At 44.8% G+C, this 17,162-nt stretch overlaps 1 protein-coding gene across 3 annotated transcripts in view; it reads left to right on the top strand.

Annotated features, from left to right (window-relative positions):
* The window catches only part of NLK (nemo like kinase), a 131,247-nt gene that overhangs the window by 94,284 nt on the left and 19,801 nt on the right, over window positions 1-17,162 (top strand). For all 3 annotated transcript variants that reach the window (XM_039341479.1, XM_039341489.1, XM_039341470.1), the window contains one exon: window positions 14,818-14,924. In XM_039341479.1, the coding sequence (XP_039197413.1) occupies window positions 14,818-14,924 (107 nt within the window). The remainder of the gene's footprint in view (window positions 1-14,817; window positions 14,925-17,162) is intronic.

A 17,162-nucleotide genomic window follows, 5' to 3' on the forward strand; every position in this document is an offset into this window, starting at 1 on the left:
CCATTCTTTAATTTTGTCTCTGTTTTCCTCATACATATTTATTATGTACCAAATTTTAATCAGTAAGGAAAAATGTTAACCGTATTACAACTCAACTGAAACCCAATCACCAAACTCAACTGAAACCCAACCCAAATTTTTGGATTTGGGGAATATTTTGGAATTGACATTGCTGTGAAACTGCATTAAACAAACAAAGGTGCAGAGAGCAAAACAGAATTTTGTAAATCCAGCTGCTTACTTGTAAAAAAAAATAATAATGCTTTTTTTCCCCTCCAGGATAAGAAACTGTAGCAGATATTTCTGAATTCTTCATTTGCAGCAAAGGGAATTGTGAAACAATACTTAGACTTGCACTTCGGGTTGCTTTGTCAGTGTGGCACAGCCCTTTGACTTCTTTGGCTTCTGAGTCAGCACAAATTAAAGGCCTGCTATTGTCCCCTGCTACTGTTGTTCTGAAGTAAATTGCTATTTCGTGGCTCTAATTTTATGCAGCAATTTGCTAATTATTACTGTCAGTATTTTCTGCCCAGGAGGTGCTGTTTGGTTTGAAGGTATTGTAACCAGAGCAACCTCACGTGCTCTCTTGCTCTAATGTGAATTGGAGTTACAGTAAGTGTCGAAAGGCAGAGCATCCACTGAAACCTGCTTTTTATTATATTGTTTAATTATACTTTTATTGCCAGTAAGATGAGAGAATTCATCACCATGTTTGACCTACCCAGATGCCAGCTGATTTAAAATTATGCTAAAGTGGTGAAGCTCCAAGGAAAGTCTGCTTTTGCTCTTGTTTCTAGGCCCTTGTTAAATTGTCCAAAGACAATCAAAAGATATTCACTCTTCAAACTAATAGCACCTCTGAGTCCTTCTGAAACACTTTGTAAAGCACAGCAAACCCAGAGCAATGCAGAGGCTATTCCAGGACCTTATTTCATTTAAGTTGCTTTAGTTGGCATGGCAACTAGTTGAGACATCTGGGAGGTATCTTGTTTGGGACTGAAGCTGGGGAGGATTTAGGTGGGAGAGCCAAACAAGGAAGTTTCATGTGCCCAGTGAAGTACAGACTACTGTATTGCAATCCCTGTTCCAGAAGTAAATACATGGAAACTTTCTGTGCAAGTTATAATCTTACAACCTTGTTATAAACTTTATATAATAAGGTTATAAACTTATAATGTGGTTATAAGTTGTTATGACTTATAACAAGGAGAGAAGCAACCTAAAACTAACGGTGAGAGCAATCAGCCAATGGAATAGCTTGCCTTCAGAAGTTGTGGGTGCTCCATCACTGGAGGGTTTCAGAAAGACTGGACAAGTTTGTCTGAAATGGTATAGGGTCTTCTGCTTGAGCAGGGGGCTGGATTAGAAGACCTCCAAGTTTCCTTCCAGCTCTGTTATTCTATGTTCTAAGTGAAATGGAACAAAGAGGCTTGGGACTCTGTCTGCCAGGCAGGCAGCAGTATATAACTCTATGAAAAAGAATATGATCGGGCCAAAATTGGCATTGGGGAGAAGTTGACAAAAGAAATGTCAAGTTTAAAAAATAAGTTTCTTTGCAGCTGGGGGCTGCAAAGAAAAAATACATTAAAAAATTCTCCAATGCATCCCTATGGGAGAAGCATTTGGTCAGAGACTTGGGATGTTGCTGACTCATTCATTCTAAGTCACATACCCTCCTTGTCTCATGATACAAAACATATGCAAACACACAGATGCAACAGAAGGGGCAAATAATAACAGAATAAAGAGTTGGAAGGGACCTTGGTGCTCTTCTAGTCCAACCCTCATTCAAGCAGGAGACCCTATACCATTATAGACAAGTGGCTGTCCAGTTTCTTCTTAAAAGCCTGCAGTGATGGAGCATCCACAATTTCTAAAGGCAAGCTGGTTAATAGTTCTCACTTTTAGGAAATTTCTCCTTAATTCTAGGCTGCTTCTCTCCTTGATTAGGTTCCATCCATTGCTTCTTGTCCTGCCTTTGGAGAATAGGTTGACCCCCTCTTCTTTGTGGCAGCCCCTCAGATATTGGAACACTGCGGTCATGTCATTATTTTCACTAGACTAAACATACCCAATTCCTGCAGCCATTCTTCATATGCTTTAGCTTCCAGGCCCCTAATCATCTTTGTTGCTCTTTTCTACACTCTTTCCAGACTCTCAACATTTTTTTTTTTGTAATATGGCAACCAAAACTGGATGCAGTGGTCTTATTAAGGCTTTATAAAGTGGTACTAATACTTCATTGTGATCTTGATTCTATCCCTCTGGTAATGCAGCCTAGGATTGCATTGGCTTTTTTGACTGCTGCCTCACACTGTTGGCTCATATTTAAGTGATTGTCCACTAGGACAGGGGTTCCCAACCCCCAGTCCGTGGACTGGCACTGGGCTGTGGCATACCAACAACCAGGCCACACAAACAAGTGAAGCCCCACCGGCTGGATGCAGGCAGCACACGAAACCACACCAGGGACCAGTTCTGGGGAGGCGTGGCACTAGGACTCCAAGATCCCTCTCATAGTTACTGTTATTGAGCCAAGTTTCACCTAATCTGTAGATGTACATTTGGTTTTTCTTGCCTAAGTGTAAAATACTTGCCTAAATGTATTTTGTTAGATAGGGCCCAGTGTTCAAGTCTGTCAAGATCCATCTGGATCTTCAGCCTATTCTCTGAAGTGTTGACACACACATATATACAGACATCAATTTTCCTGAAGATACTATATACCTATCCTATGGCCATTGGAAAGGGGTTGAAAATAATTTTAGACACTATTCTCTGCATGCTTTCCTCACCTTGTTTAGGTTGGATGAAAAATCTATACCGATTGCAGTAGAGAAGACTTTATTTTTTTGGCAAACATCTTTAATTTTATTTCCAAAGTTAAAATGCAAAATAAAGAAAAGAAGAAGAAACATACTAACAACCATCAAACACTAATATTACAAATAAAAAAACAGACTATTAGGAGAAGCTAGCATCCTTGTTCCAAGAAACTGTAGTGGGGATCATAAGACAAAAACTAGGAAAGACTGAAGAACCTTGAAAAACAGAGATGTAATGGTTAAACATTTCAAGTATCTGAAAGAATATCAGATAATAGGAAGTCAAAACCTATTCTGTAGTGTTCTAGAATATAGGTCACAGGAAGGCAGGTTTCAGTTTGAGTTGTTAGAAAAAGCTTGCTAATGGGTAAGAACAGTTCATCAGTGGAAGCAATTAGCAAGAAGGTGATGAATTTTCTATCACTGGAAGCAGGGATTAGCTCAGAGGTCCCCAACCTTTTGGGCACCAGGGACCGGTTATGTAGAGAGAGGTTTTTCCGTGGACCGGAGGGCGTGTGATTTTGTGTCCTGCCTGCATTCCGCGGATGGGGCTTTGCTTGTTCGTGCGGCCTGGTTGCTGGCATGCCGCAGCCCGGTACCAGTCCACGGACCAGGGGTTGGGGACCCCTGGATTAGATAACCATTTGGGGAACTGGATTATTTGGATTCCTACATTAAATAGGGAATTGAACCCTGGGCCTGAATTGCTGCTTTAAGCTGTGATTCTAAATGTGAAATCTAGTTATACTTTAAAAATCAGCTTTCTACAAATTTATGAATTTTTTCTCTCTATCAGGCTTTGCTAAAACACTTACAAAAACATATGAAGGTCTCTCTACCAAACTCATAAGAAGGACATAGAAAGAAGAGCTGTCCTCCACTCTTGTTTCCAACAACATCATTAATAATTTTTGCCTGTAATCCTGGGGGCGCATATTGCTATCACAACTTGGTTACCACTATTGGTAGGTAGGGCATTGCTAGTTTTGTAGAATAATCTGTCTAGTGCAACTCTTTGGACCATAATGAGAAAAAACCCCAAATAACAATGCCTCAGAGTTTTTCATCCAGTTGAGTGTAGAAAGGATAAAATAGTGCTCCTGTGTGGGTGGGGAGAAGTGAAAAAGTAACCCAAGTTGCAGTTTGAAATGGAAAGTGTGTCTCTTTACAGTTAGCCCTCGCTTTACAACCACAAGTGAAATCTGAATTCTCCAGCAGGATGGCTGTAGAGTCCAATGGATGGGTTCTATGACAGCCTTCCTGCCCGGCAGACTGGGTAAAAACTTTGGCCACACCCCTTCCTCTGGGCGTGATCCCAGTTTTGACTCAGTCTCGAAGCCTGGTAGAAGTGCGAGAGCAGCTCTTGAGAAAGAAAGGAAATTCCACAAAGAGAAAAACCTCCTCTTCCAGTTTTTTTCTTGTTTTGTTGGTATTAGCAAGCAGGGATCTCTGGCAGCTGATTAGGACCTAGACGGACTCCCAACCAGGATCGTCGGAGTGGTGAGAAGGTCGTCAGGGCGGCTAGCCAGGGGGGGGCTCGGGCCGGTCACCGGTTTCCCCGCATATTCCCCAAGCAGCTGTTTGGCGCGGGGACATTTTCCGGATCGCTCGCCGTTCTCCGGCCCGCCAAGAAAGCTGAGGGCACGGGGACCGCACTCCGTCCGGATTGAGCAGCCGGGACGCCGCTCAGCGCCAAGCAGCTGAGCGGCGCGGGGAATACCAACCCGGCGATCAACAGAGCCGCTGCGCCGCTCACTCTTGATCAGCTGAGCGGCGCGAGAAACAAGGCGCGCCCTAACCGGCCGGCAGAGCCTCAGCGCCGTTTTTCCCCCCCCAGGGAGAGGCGCAGCCCCTTAAGGCCAAAAGGCCACTTTAAGCCGGTAATTACCCTATTGCTGGCTAGTAGAGATCCGCCATTGTTGGAGCCTCGTGGCTCTCCTGACTACTATTGGGAGGCGGGGCTTCCTCCCATTCGCCATTTTAAACGAGCGGTTAGCCCGCCGTTTTTTCCTTTGTGGGTGGGCCTACCATCCGGAGCTCATTTCCCTGCATATAGAGAAAGGAATTTTCGGTGCAAGTTGCCCGACAGAGGTTACATTAACACAGTGGGGCAAAAGAGGGGAAGAGGAATAAAAGAAGAGAACTGCTATCAGTTCTGATCGTGGTCTGCTACCACAGCCACAGATTGGGGAAAAACATATTAACCAGATTGAGTCTGGACCTCAGTGAGGAGGGGAGGAGGAATATTTTTATCTGACTGTTTCTATTGTGACCTTTAGTCACCGCCTTACAGGATCTTCTGGTCCAAAAGATTCTGTCAGTCCGGCCATTGTTTATCTGTGCAGAGGAGGACTTTTAGTCCCAATTATCTGCGACTGATCTGCGTAACCTAATTCCCCACTCCAGGTATTGCCTACTCGGGGTACCTGGCACAATGGCAGACAATGTCTCGTATTCAGTCACACAGGTCCCTCAATTGTCCCCCCCACAGCAGCAACAAAAGCGCAGATCCTCTGAAACAGAGGTGGGGGGGGAAGAAGAAGGCTAAAACAAAGCACCTTACTCAGAAGGGACAATCTAAAACGGCTGAGCGAGAGGCTTTGAGGAGACATTTGGCTTTAGAAAGACAAATTAGCAGGGCACAGAGAACCAATTCCAATGGGACAAGTATGGTTTCCCCTGTCCCAGTGGTGACTCCCATCTCAGAGCCTACTGCCCAGGAAGTTCTCAAAACTTGGTCTCCTCCTGGGGAAACTGAACAGTTAGATTCCTCCAATCCCTCCTCACCAGCTTCTTCGCCCGACCATACTCCAGCGTGTCACCCCAACGACAAAGCGCAGGAGAACATATGGTCAGCACGATTTCAGGCATTCATGCAGGATGCCTTTTCCCAGTTCATGGCTTCTAAGGGGCAAGTGGCCTTTCACACTCCCCATAAGGGACGAACTAGGCCGCCCCCTACCAACATTTCTGAGACCTCCTCTCAATTAGGAGAGGGCGACTCATTAGACCTTGATATGTCAGACATGCCCCTGTCGGAGGATGAGGAGACCGCACCTGAGCAGGCGACGAGCTCTGGCCTCTTTAACCCAGCGCTCCTAAAATCACTCCTCATAAAGGCAGTCTCCACGGTCAGCCTGACATCAGTACAGGAGGAGATGCCCTCTACAAGCAAGGAGGCCAATCCTTTATTTACCAAAAAGGTCCCACAGGATAAGTACATTCCATGTCCGGAGGTCTTCATGACCACGGTAGAGGAACAATGGTCCTCACTTGCAAGCCCACCGGCGCCCAATAGCGTGGAAAGAAAGCTTTTCAATCTCTCTCCCTCCTTCTCGAGCATGTTAGAGGTTCCCACGGTAGATAACCCTTTGATCTCATTATTTTCTACCTCCGCGATTCCAGGAGACATGGCGGAGGTCTTGAAACCTGAAGAAAAGAAATTTGAACACTCCCTCCGCCGTTCCCACATGGCTGCAGCCTGGGCGGCCAAAGCAGCCACTTCATCATCATTCTTCGCGAGGGCCTGTATTATGTGGCTGAGGGAACTGCAAAGCACGGTGCCTCCAGATCAGGTCAGAGTACACCAGACATTGGCCAAGCTCCTCGCGGCCTCTCAGTTCACAGCTGACGCTTCGCTGTACGCAACAAAGTACGCGGCAAGATCCATTGCGGCCACAGTGGCCTCGCGTAGACTACTGTGGCTCAAAAATTGGAAGACACCTGAGGTCCAAGTGGCGTCTTTCGACGTCCAAATACAGCGGGGCATCCCTATTTGGGTCCATACTGGACCCGCATGTCAGTGAAGGCAGAGACAAGAGGAAGATATTAGTACACCCATCAAAGAAATTTGATAGGAGAATCAGTCAGGACTTCCGGAGACAGGGCTCCCGCCCAGGAAGCCTCTGGGAATGGAGGCAGCCCTTTCGGTCAGGGCAATCCTGGGACTGGCCCAGAGGCTTGCGATCCTTCTACCCGAGACAGGATCGACCCCAGGATCGCCAAAGCACAGGAGCCAGAGGCCAGTTCCAGTCCAGACAACCATATAGGGGATCGGGAGGCAGGTCCTTTAAGCGCACCAAGTGACGCCAAACAGGACACTGCCATAGAGGGTCGGTTAGGAAATTTCATCAAGGTCTGGGAGCAGACCACTACCGACTCCTGGGTCCTGGAAACGATCAGACATGGTCTGACCTTAGACTTTTGTTCTCCCCCACCAAGCCGGTTCATCAGATGTCCCATCTCCAAAAAGGTACACAAGGCAAGGCTGTTAACTTTGGCCATAGCTCACCTCCTGTCAATTCAAGCCATAGAGAGGGTTCCAAAGGGAGAGGAAGGAAGAGGATTTTATTCCATCCTCTTCGTTATCCCGAAGACATCAGGAGGATGGAGAGCAATATTGGATCTGAAGGGCCTGAATTATTACATAAAATACAGGAGGTTCAAGATGCACTCCTTGAAATCCATCCTAGCCAGCGTCAGGGAAGACGATCTGCTATCCTCAATAGACCTAACAGAGGCGTACCTACACATTCCCATTCATCCCAGTTACCGGAAATTCCTCAGATTTACCTACGCGGGCCGGCATTACCAATACAGGGCCCTTCCCTTCGGGCTATCCTCAGCGCCAAGGTTATTTACCAAGATCCTAGCGGTAATAGCGGCCCATCTCAGGCTGATGCCGGTTCGCGTACAGTTTTATCTGGACGACATCCTGATTCAGTCCAGATCTCAGGAACAAGCAAAGGCAGATCTCAACACCACAATCCGAACCCTACAGGGGCATGGATTCTCGGTCAATCTAGCCAAGAGTCATCTTACTCCCTCAAGGAGACTGCATCACCTAGGCGCAGTGATAGACTCGTCACAGTGCAGGGTATACCTTTCCCAGGAACGACAAATCAACATATCCAAGCTAATTCACCAAATTCAGAGAATCAGGAGAGTGCCCTTGATACAGCTCTCGAAACTCCTGGGGAAGATGATATCTTGCATGGGCATCACACCATGGGCAAGGCTCCATTCGAGGGAGTTGCAGTGGTTCCTCCTACCCTACCAGAGGAGGAATCTCAGCACCTCCAACAGGAAGGTCTTGGTACCAGTACAGGTGATGAGATCACTGAAATGGTGGACATCCCCCAAGATACTCAAGGGGAGCATATTCAAGGAACCGAACAGGGTCACGCTCACGACAGACGCGAGCCTGTTTGGATGGGGAGCCCACCTGGGAACCCAGATAGCACAGGGCCAGTGGGACCAGAAGGACCTGTCACACAGCATCAATTGGCTAGAGCTCCGGGCCATCCACCTGGCCCTACGCCGTTTCTCACATCTAGTAACAGGGAGACACGTCCTCGATTAACGGACAATGTAGCAGCCAAGGCCCATGTAAACAAGGAAGGGGGAACGCGATCAGCGGAACTAATGAAGGAGGCATTAGCTCTGGCTCGGTGGGCAGAGACCAACGTGAGTTCCATCAAAGCGGAACACATCTCGGGGGAGGCAAACACCCAGGCAGACTCCCTGAGCAGAGCCAAGGTGGACCAGTCGGAATGGCGCCTGGATCCGGCTCTGTTCGAGGAGATCTCCTGGAGATTCGGGCAACCGCATCTGGACCTATTTGCCAACCACAAGAACACACAACTCCCCAGGTTCTTCTCCAGATTCCCGTCTCCGGGGTCGGAGGGAACGGATGCTCTCAGGTGTCAGTGGCCGGCGCATCTCCTGTACGCCTTCCCACCGTTGCCCTTAATACCGGCGACCATACGCAAACTGATCCTGGAAGGCGCAGAGATAGTCTGCATTGCCCCGCATTGGCCACGGCGCCCGTGGTTTGCCGACCTCGTGGACTTTTCGATATCACCCCCGTGGAGGATTCCCCCGGACAGAGTAACTCTCAGCCAGGGCAAGTTTGTGCACCCAGACCCCCAGTGGCTACAACTAGCCGCTTGGCATTTGAGCGGCAAGGTTTAGCCAAGCAGGCTTACTCGGCAGAGGTGATATCGATCATACAAGCTTCACGACGAGCGTCCACGAACAGGATTTACGATGCTACATGGAAAGGCTTTTGTAGGTGGTGCGCTTCTGCGTGCCTAGATCCGGCTGCAGTATCCATCCCCAATATTCTAGATTACCTCCTGGAGGGTCTTAACAAGGGCCTATCAGTCAACACTATTCGCAGACAGATATCGGCCCTCTCAACTGTTCTCTCTTGCGACAACTTGACATCCCTAGCGCAACATCCAGCGATTAGCGCCTTTTTAAAGGGGGCGACCAACACAAGGCCCCCCGTCATTCACAGGTACCCGTCGTGGAACCTGCCTAAAGTCCTTCTAGCCTTGACATCAGCACCATTCGAGCCCCTTGATTCGTGTTCTCTTCACCACCTATCGCTGAAGGTAGCCTTTCTCGTGGCAATTACTTCAGCAAGGAGAATTTCAGAACTAGCGGCACTATCAGTAAGGAAGGATCTGTGCACCTTTTTCAAGGACAGGGTCGTTCTTAGGCCAGACCCGGCCTTCATTCCGAAGGTAAACAGCATCTTTCACAGATCTCAGGAATTGATTCTTCCTGATTTCTGCCCAAAACCCAAACATAGGCTAGAGCATAGATGGCACAAGCTGGACGTGCGTAGGGCGCTGTGTTTCTACGTGAAACGCACGTTGGCATTCCGCAAGACAGAAGCATTATTTGTTTCCTTTCAACCATCATCTATGGGAAAGAAGGTGTCTTCTTCCACCATAGGTAGGTGGATCAGAGCCTGCATAGCCCAGGCCTATGTCTCACAGGAACTACCAGCACCCGCACATGTGACCGCCCACTCCACACGGAGCGCAGCCACATCGGCGGTGTGGCTAACGCAAGCGCCGGTAGAAGAAATTTGCAGGGCAGCAACTTGGTCTTCACCGTTTGTCTTCATCCGGCACTACCGTTTAGACTCCCTGGCCGCATCAGACGCTGCCTTTGGTAGAAGAGTGCTACAGCAAGTCGTATCTGCTCAGAATTCGGTAGCCTAGACTTTCCCTCCCAGGGGGACATGAGGGCTTTGGTATGTCCCATCCATTGGACTCTACAGCCATCCTGCTGGAGAAGGGGCGTTGACTTACCTGAATGCCTTTTCTCAGCAGGATGATGTAGAGTCCAAGCCCACCCAGGGGTTAGGTCTAGGCAGGTAGATAATAAAGAGCTGCAATATTAATTCCAACAAAGTTTCTCGCCTAAGTCAAAACTGTGGTCACGCCCAGAGGAAGGGGTGTGGCCAAAGTTTTTACCCAGTCTGCCGGGCAGGAAGGCTGTCATAGAACCCATCCATTGGACTCTACATCATCCTGCTGAGAAAAGGTGTTCAGGTAAGTCAACGCCCCTTTCCATCATAAAAATGTTGTGGTCATAAGTGAACTTGGACCTGATTTTATAACCAGTTTCATGGTGATTGTTAACCAAATCACCACGGTAATTAAATTAATCATGTGATCTTTAAGTGAATCCAGTTTCCCTATTGCGGTGTTTTTTTGTAGGTCCTAATTGCAATCACGTAACTGCAGGATGCTGCAATGGGTCATAAATGCGATCTGGTTGCCAAGCATTCAAATTGTAGTCACATGACCACGGGTGGTATGATGGTCGTGAGTTGTGAATACAGGCCATAAGTCCCTTTTTTAGAGGCCATTATAACCGATCAGTTTATTTATTTATTTATGAGACTTATATACCGCTTTAAGTGCAAGCACTCTCTAAGCGGTGTACACCAGTAAGCAATGTATATATATATTTACATTGCCCCCAACAATCTGGGTCCTCATTTTACCTACCCCGGAAGGATGGAAGGCTGAGTCAACCTTGAGCCGGTGAGATTTGAACCGCTGACCTGCTAAACACAGTCAGCTAAAGTGGCCTGCAGTACTGCACTCTAACTGCTGCGCCACCTCGGCTCTTATGTTGTTAAACAGTTGTTTAACAGTCATATGTCAAGGTGTTTGTAGTGATTTTATTTTAATGGAGTTTGCCCAGATCGCGTTTAAAACTGATTTCAAGCTGTACCAAAAGTTGTTTGTGCACATTTGGATGCAATGATTCCTTTCCCTCAGAGCTTAACACAACCTCTAAAAGGGGCTAGATCAGGGGTAGGCAACCTTGGCTCTTTTATGACTCATGGACTTCAACTCCCAGAATTCCTGAGCCAGCCATGGGAGTTGAAGTCCACGAGTCATAAAAGAGCCAAGGTTGCCTACCCCTGGGCTAGATGCTCTGTACAGAATCTCTAAATGTTTCAGGAAACTTTTTGGAGGGCAGATTATGCTTTAAGCAGATACCCAGTTTTAAGAGCTACCAGTAGAAGGAAAGTCAGGGGTAGTGTGGTTGACGGCTCTTGTTTTAAAAGAACAAAGTGCAGGTAGTCCTTGGCTTACAACCGTTCATTTAGTGACCATTCAAAGTTACAATGGCCTAGAAAAAAATGATTTAACTGATTTAAACCTGTATTGTAAAAGGGAGAGTGAATGACCTTGAAGGCAGACCAGGCTAAAAAAAACAACAATGCAATTTAAGCCAGTATTACTTTTATCTTACAAATCCTTGCTTCCTTCTTTTTTATTTTCATGTAAACTAGAGAGGGGCTTGCCTGAAACAGTTTCTTAAGTTTCAAATGTGATTTTTCAAAAGGAAACTGTACTGTTTTTTGAGGAAGAGGGAGAAGAAGAGGGAGGAGGAGGAGGAGGAGGAGAAGGAGGAAGAAGAAGAAGAAGAAGAAGAAGAAGAAGAAGAAGAAGAAGAAGAAGAAGAAGAAGAAGAAGAAGAAGAAGAAGAAGAAGAAGAAGAAGAAGAAGAAGAAGAAGAAGAAGAAGAAGAAGAAGAAGAAGAAGAAGAAGAAGAAGAAGAAGAAGAAGAAGAAGAAGAAGAAGAAGAAGAAGAAGAAGAAGAAGAAGAAGAAGAAGAAGAAGAAGAAGAAGAAGAAGAAGAAGAAGAAGAAGAAGAAGAAGACATTTCACTTCTCACCCTTCATCAGTTGTGATTGGATGGAGAGGGGATGGAAGGGTAGGTACCCCACCATCCAGTAACAACGGATGAAACTGATGGGAAGTGAAGCTTCTTCTTCCTCCTCCTCAAAAAAACAGTCCACTTGCCATTTGAAAAGCACCCTTGAGACAACAATGACCTGGATGACTGAGAATCTCCATTGACTCTCTATTTGTTGCCTTAGACTCGAGCCCCACTTATGTGACTGTTGCTTTGGCAGCCGCTCAGGAATTCTGGGAGTTGAAGTCCATGAGTCACAAAAGAGCAAGGTTGCTTACCCTGTTAGGCCATTCACTTTGATCTCTTCCCTGTTTTTGACCAAATGATCCTCAAAATATATAAGACTGTAAAAAGCTTTTGTGCACACATATTGCAAGATCACACCGTGCCCTGGCTAGTGGGAAACATTTCTATGCTTTCCTTCTCTTTTGCAGTCCCAGGGGAATCAATTGTTAGGGTTGTGTGTTATTTTCTGCAGGGGGGAAAAAAAGGAAGCTCTCAGAAGCTGTTCTTTATCTGGCTGATAAATGGGAGGTGGGAGCTGCTACTTTTTAAGTGTCTCTAGTCCCCAGCGGGGATCATGTTTTTACCATCCCATAACATGGTATAAACAGATGACCTACAAAACTGGAATTAGCTATAAAAGCAACAGCTTGATTATTACATGGAAATGATGCAAATACTTTTGAAATGCTCTTTGCAGCTTTTGAAATACAGGCATATTAGGCTGAGGTCAGGCATACAAAAATGAGCTTTGGACAGTAAAGTGTTAAAGTTTATTTTTTCTCTAAATTTGCCTTTTCTTTGGCATATTATCTGGATTACTTGCTCAGATTAATGTCTGATATTCTGATGCAGATATACACAAGGAATAATTAGCAACCTGTATGCCATATCTTGTCAAAGCTCTGGACCCATTAGGCTCAAACCCACTCCTTCTGCCTAAAATCTTGGTTGTGATTATTGTTTCCCTCTGCTATTTCTAGAACAAATACAATTAAAACATTGGAATATACTTCTCACTTTACCCCTCACTGTAAATATATCTTTGCAATCCACTTACAAAGAGATTTGAGAAACAGGAATAAATAAAATATACAGCTAGTATAACAAATTGTTAGCCGTCCAGAGTCACAGTTGTGAAATGGGCAAGTATATAAGTGGACTTAAAAAAAAAAGACAGCAGCAGCTTTTAAAACACACACACACACACACATCTCTTGTATCTGTAATCTATAACGGGTGAAACGGTGCATCGTAGGGCAAGACTTTTTCAACTAAGTACATCAAATGGGCTAACTTAAAGAATGCTGGGACCCATTACTCCCAAGAGAATGAAATGTGGGAAGTTGTGACTGCTTCAGCGCATCCTCAGTCAGCCACCATCCTCATTTTCAATGTTCCCTGACAGCTTCTCACAAGTCCCTGGGAGTGTCAGCCCTTCTGTGCTTGCACCATACTCCCTTGCTCTCTCTTCCACCTGGCAGCAGCCATTTGCTTGCCTGCTGAGAAGAGGAACAATGGGTGGGTGAGGAAGGAAGTAGGAAAGGAAAGGAAGAAGGAGGAAAGAAGTAAGGGAGGTAGAGAATGGAGAAAGAAAAGGAAAGAAGGAAGGAAGGAAGGAAGGAAGGAAGGAAGGAAGGAAGGAAGGAAGGAAGGAAGGAAGGAAGGAAGGAAGCTTTCCGATGCTCACTGCCCAGTTCCCACAAAAAGAAAACTCAATGGAGAAGCCAACAAGAAGTGAGAGGTTATCCCCGTCCCCACTGATTTTTTGTTTTGCTCACCTGTGGTCATTCGGTTTCTCTATTTAGGTAAGGAAATAGCTTTGAAATGATGGCCCAACAGGTCACAGGTTGTTGTGTGTGTATCTATGTATCTGTGTTAATTTATTGTCCCAATCCATATTTTCTTTTTAAAATGTAAAATCTCTTTTCTGTTTCCTAAATAAAATCAGTTTTGCTGTACGTTGTATGTTTTAAAAAGGCAAAATCACGATTCCTAAAAGATGGCCCCAAAAAAGGGAATGTTTTTAGCCTCTCCTCCCCTGCATTCTATTCCATTCCATATCAGAGGAGCTAATATTAAAAAGATGCTGTCATCATCTTCACCATCTTTATATGTCAGGTCCCATCCCCTGATCCAGCTCCGTTTATGTTGTGCTTGCAACTCTAACTCTGTCTTTTCTTCCTTAAGCTTAGAGTTATTTTCTTCACTACTGCTTGGTCCTAAAATCTTCCAGTGCTGAAAGCACAGCTTGATACTTGAAAATCAAGATACACTGGTTTTGCTTCAGGCTCTGTGTCCTCCCAGACTGTTGTCAACAACCAAGATCATACATCAGATATCTTGCTTGGCAATTGCCTTGATGCAGGAGGTGGAGCCCAGCTCAGCATCTTGATCTCCCTTTCAGTTATATTGAAAGACTTTATTGGAGACAGTAGAAAATCGTGTACTCATCTAAGCAGTTATAACTCAAGTGAACAGACAGGAGCGATTTCTCTTTCCCAAGGTGCCTCTTTAACTTGCATTCCTGTCTTTAATGTTGCATGTGAGAAGTGGGCGGGTTCTCTGGTATGATTTCGATTTCCTGTCAGTCCAGGTCTATCACTGGGGACTTTTTGTCTTGTTTCTCATGTAAAATTGCCAATCTGAAAGAAAAAAGTGCAACTTTTGAAAAGTGGGTGTTGTATAACTGAAAAGAAAAAAGAGATTTACTGCCTCAAGCACAAAGGTTTTTTGTTTTTTGTTTAATGGTCCTCTAGTTTAAAAAATAGCTTAGAGGTAAAGAGCAGGGCCTTATGATTAAAATAATTCTTAGCAACTGTCCAAATCATTTCTGGTTCTGTAACATACAAATACCTACAGATTAAGTGAAATGAAAAGGAGCGGTTATTGTGGTGTCTCTTGCGTGTTACAGGAACTTTAATTATCTGATCCACTTTCTGTCTTGTATTTTCCTTAATGAATACAATTAAAGATATGTTGTTACAGAACTGATGCAGAGTGATCTCCATAAGATTATCGTCTCTCCTCAGCCACTCAGCTCAGATCACGTCAAAGTTTTTCTTTACCAGATTTTAAGAGGTAATTTACTTTAGATTTTTCATGCGGAATAAATATATTGGAATCCCACTGCAATATGCAAAATGTATTTCCCCACTGCTGATCATGTAATATGAACATTTTACTAGAAGCCAATTTGTGGGACTTCCCATAAAATTGGGGGGGGGGGTTTGGCATAGTTATAGGAGAATCATGTGATCTTTAAGCAAATCCAACTTCCCTGTTGACTTGACTTTGCTTGTCAGAAGTCAACTGGGAAGGTTGGAAATGGTGATCACATGACCCCACGATACAGCCATTATAAGTTTGTTGCTAAATGCTTGAATTTCGATCACATGAGTGAGGGGATGCTGTGACGGTCCTAAGTGCAAGAACCAGTTGTGAGTTATTTTTTTTCAGTGCCCTTGTAGGTCACTAAAGGAATGGTTGTAAGTTGACAGCTACCTGCATTGAAACAGCAGGAGGAGGGAAGCCATATAAATTAAAATAAAGTAAAGGTTTCCCTGCAAGTAAGCACTCTTTTAAAAAACCTTTTCAACTGCAAAGTAATTCCTGGATTACTCGTACTGTATTGCTTTTCTAATGTTAAGAGTATAGTGAATAATAATAATATGAATATGAATAATATGAATTATATTTACAATTGAAAAATTATATACATAACAGAATAACAGAGTTGGAAGGGACCTTGGAGGAATAATAATAATAATAATAATCATCCCCCACTACCTTGATGTGGTTGTGGGGCTTGTGTACTCTGAGGAAGATGAGAGCTATGCCAGAGGTTCAACCATACTGGACAGGTCTCATCAGAGGAGTCAGACAAAGAGTGTCTCTCCCATAAAAAATATGGTGAGACGTAAATTTTAGAAAGCCATACCGGCTCAGATGTCGCCCGGGTTAACAAGGTCTGCGCTAGATGTTGGAGTTCCTGGATATCTGGTGAAAAATGGGTTAGAGGACTCAGGACTATTGGCTGAGCAACCAGGGCCAGCAGCTGCAGAACTACTGGAAGAAAAGGTGTTTACCCATTGCAATCCACATCTGCCTATCCCAGGTCCTTGGGAAGGACTCGATGGGTAGACAAAAGTGCCAAATCCAGTCTGAACATCTGGCTGACTGTGCGATGATTAATAATAATAATAATAATAATAGCAGTTGTTGTTATTATTATTATTATTGTTATTATTATTATTATTATTGGAAGGGGCCTTGGAGGTCTTCTAATCCAACCCTCTGCTTAGGCAGAAAGCCCTATACCACTTTAGACAAATGGCAGTCCAGTCACTTTTTAAAAGCCTCCAGTGATGGAGCACCCACAACTTCTGAAGGCAAGCCATTCATTCCACTGGTTTATTGTTCTCACTGTCAGGAAAGTTCTCCTTAGTTTTAGGTTGCTTCTCTACATGATTAGCAATAATATATATGCTTCTTTAGTTTGGAAAGGTTTTTTTTAATCCAATTTTTTTTAAAAAAAAAAAAACCTGAGTCTCCCTTGTAATCTTAGCATATTCACTATACTTCTTGAATAGTGTGATAGTTAAACTATTGCAATGGTTAAAGTATTGGACTATGATTAAGTCTACCTTCATCTGCTGAAGTTCGTTGAATGAACCTATAACTATGCCTCTTCCCACTGTTGTTCTGTATGGATTCCATTTGCCAAGTTCTTACAATGAAACTTATCACCAGACAAAGCAAAAACGTTTTTTTTTTTTCTTTGTTCATTGCTCAGCTTGTTGCAAAGCCTGATGCTAATTTGGGCTGACTGGGAAGGACTGGGCGAAGGTTACCCTGCTGGCTTTTGTGCCTAAAGGACTGAAACCTTTGTCTCCCCACTCCTACTACAATACCTTAGCTCAGTGTTTCTCAATCATGGCGACTTTTACTCCCAGAATTCCCCAGGCAGCATGGTGTCTAGAGAATCCTGGGAATTGAAGTCTGCATGTCTTGAAGTTGCCAAGCCTTACTTACTAAATAATGTTGCCTGCCTTCTGGGTCTGATTGATTATGTGCCATCAAATCAGTGTCGATTCTTTGCAACCCTAGAGATAAAATTTCTCCAGGACCCTTCTGAATCAGAGAGGGTATAAACCAGGGGTTGGCAACCTTGGCTGTTTTATGACTCGTGGACTTCAACTCCCAGAATTCCTGAGCCAGCCATGCTGAGGGGAAAGGGAGAGGTTTCCAAGCTGAGCCATGCTGGCTCAGGAATTCTGGGAATTGGTCCACGAGTCATAAAAGAGCCAAGGTTGCCTA

The sequence above is a fragment of the Crotalus tigris genome, unplaced genomic scaffold (genome assembly GCF_016545835.1).
Source record: "Crotalus tigris isolate CLP2741 ecotype Arizona unplaced genomic scaffold, ASM1654583v1 scf7180000017550.10884619, whole genome shotgun sequence".
Classification (NCBI taxonomy): domain Eukaryota; kingdom Metazoa; phylum Chordata; class Lepidosauria; order Squamata; family Viperidae; genus Crotalus; species Crotalus tigris.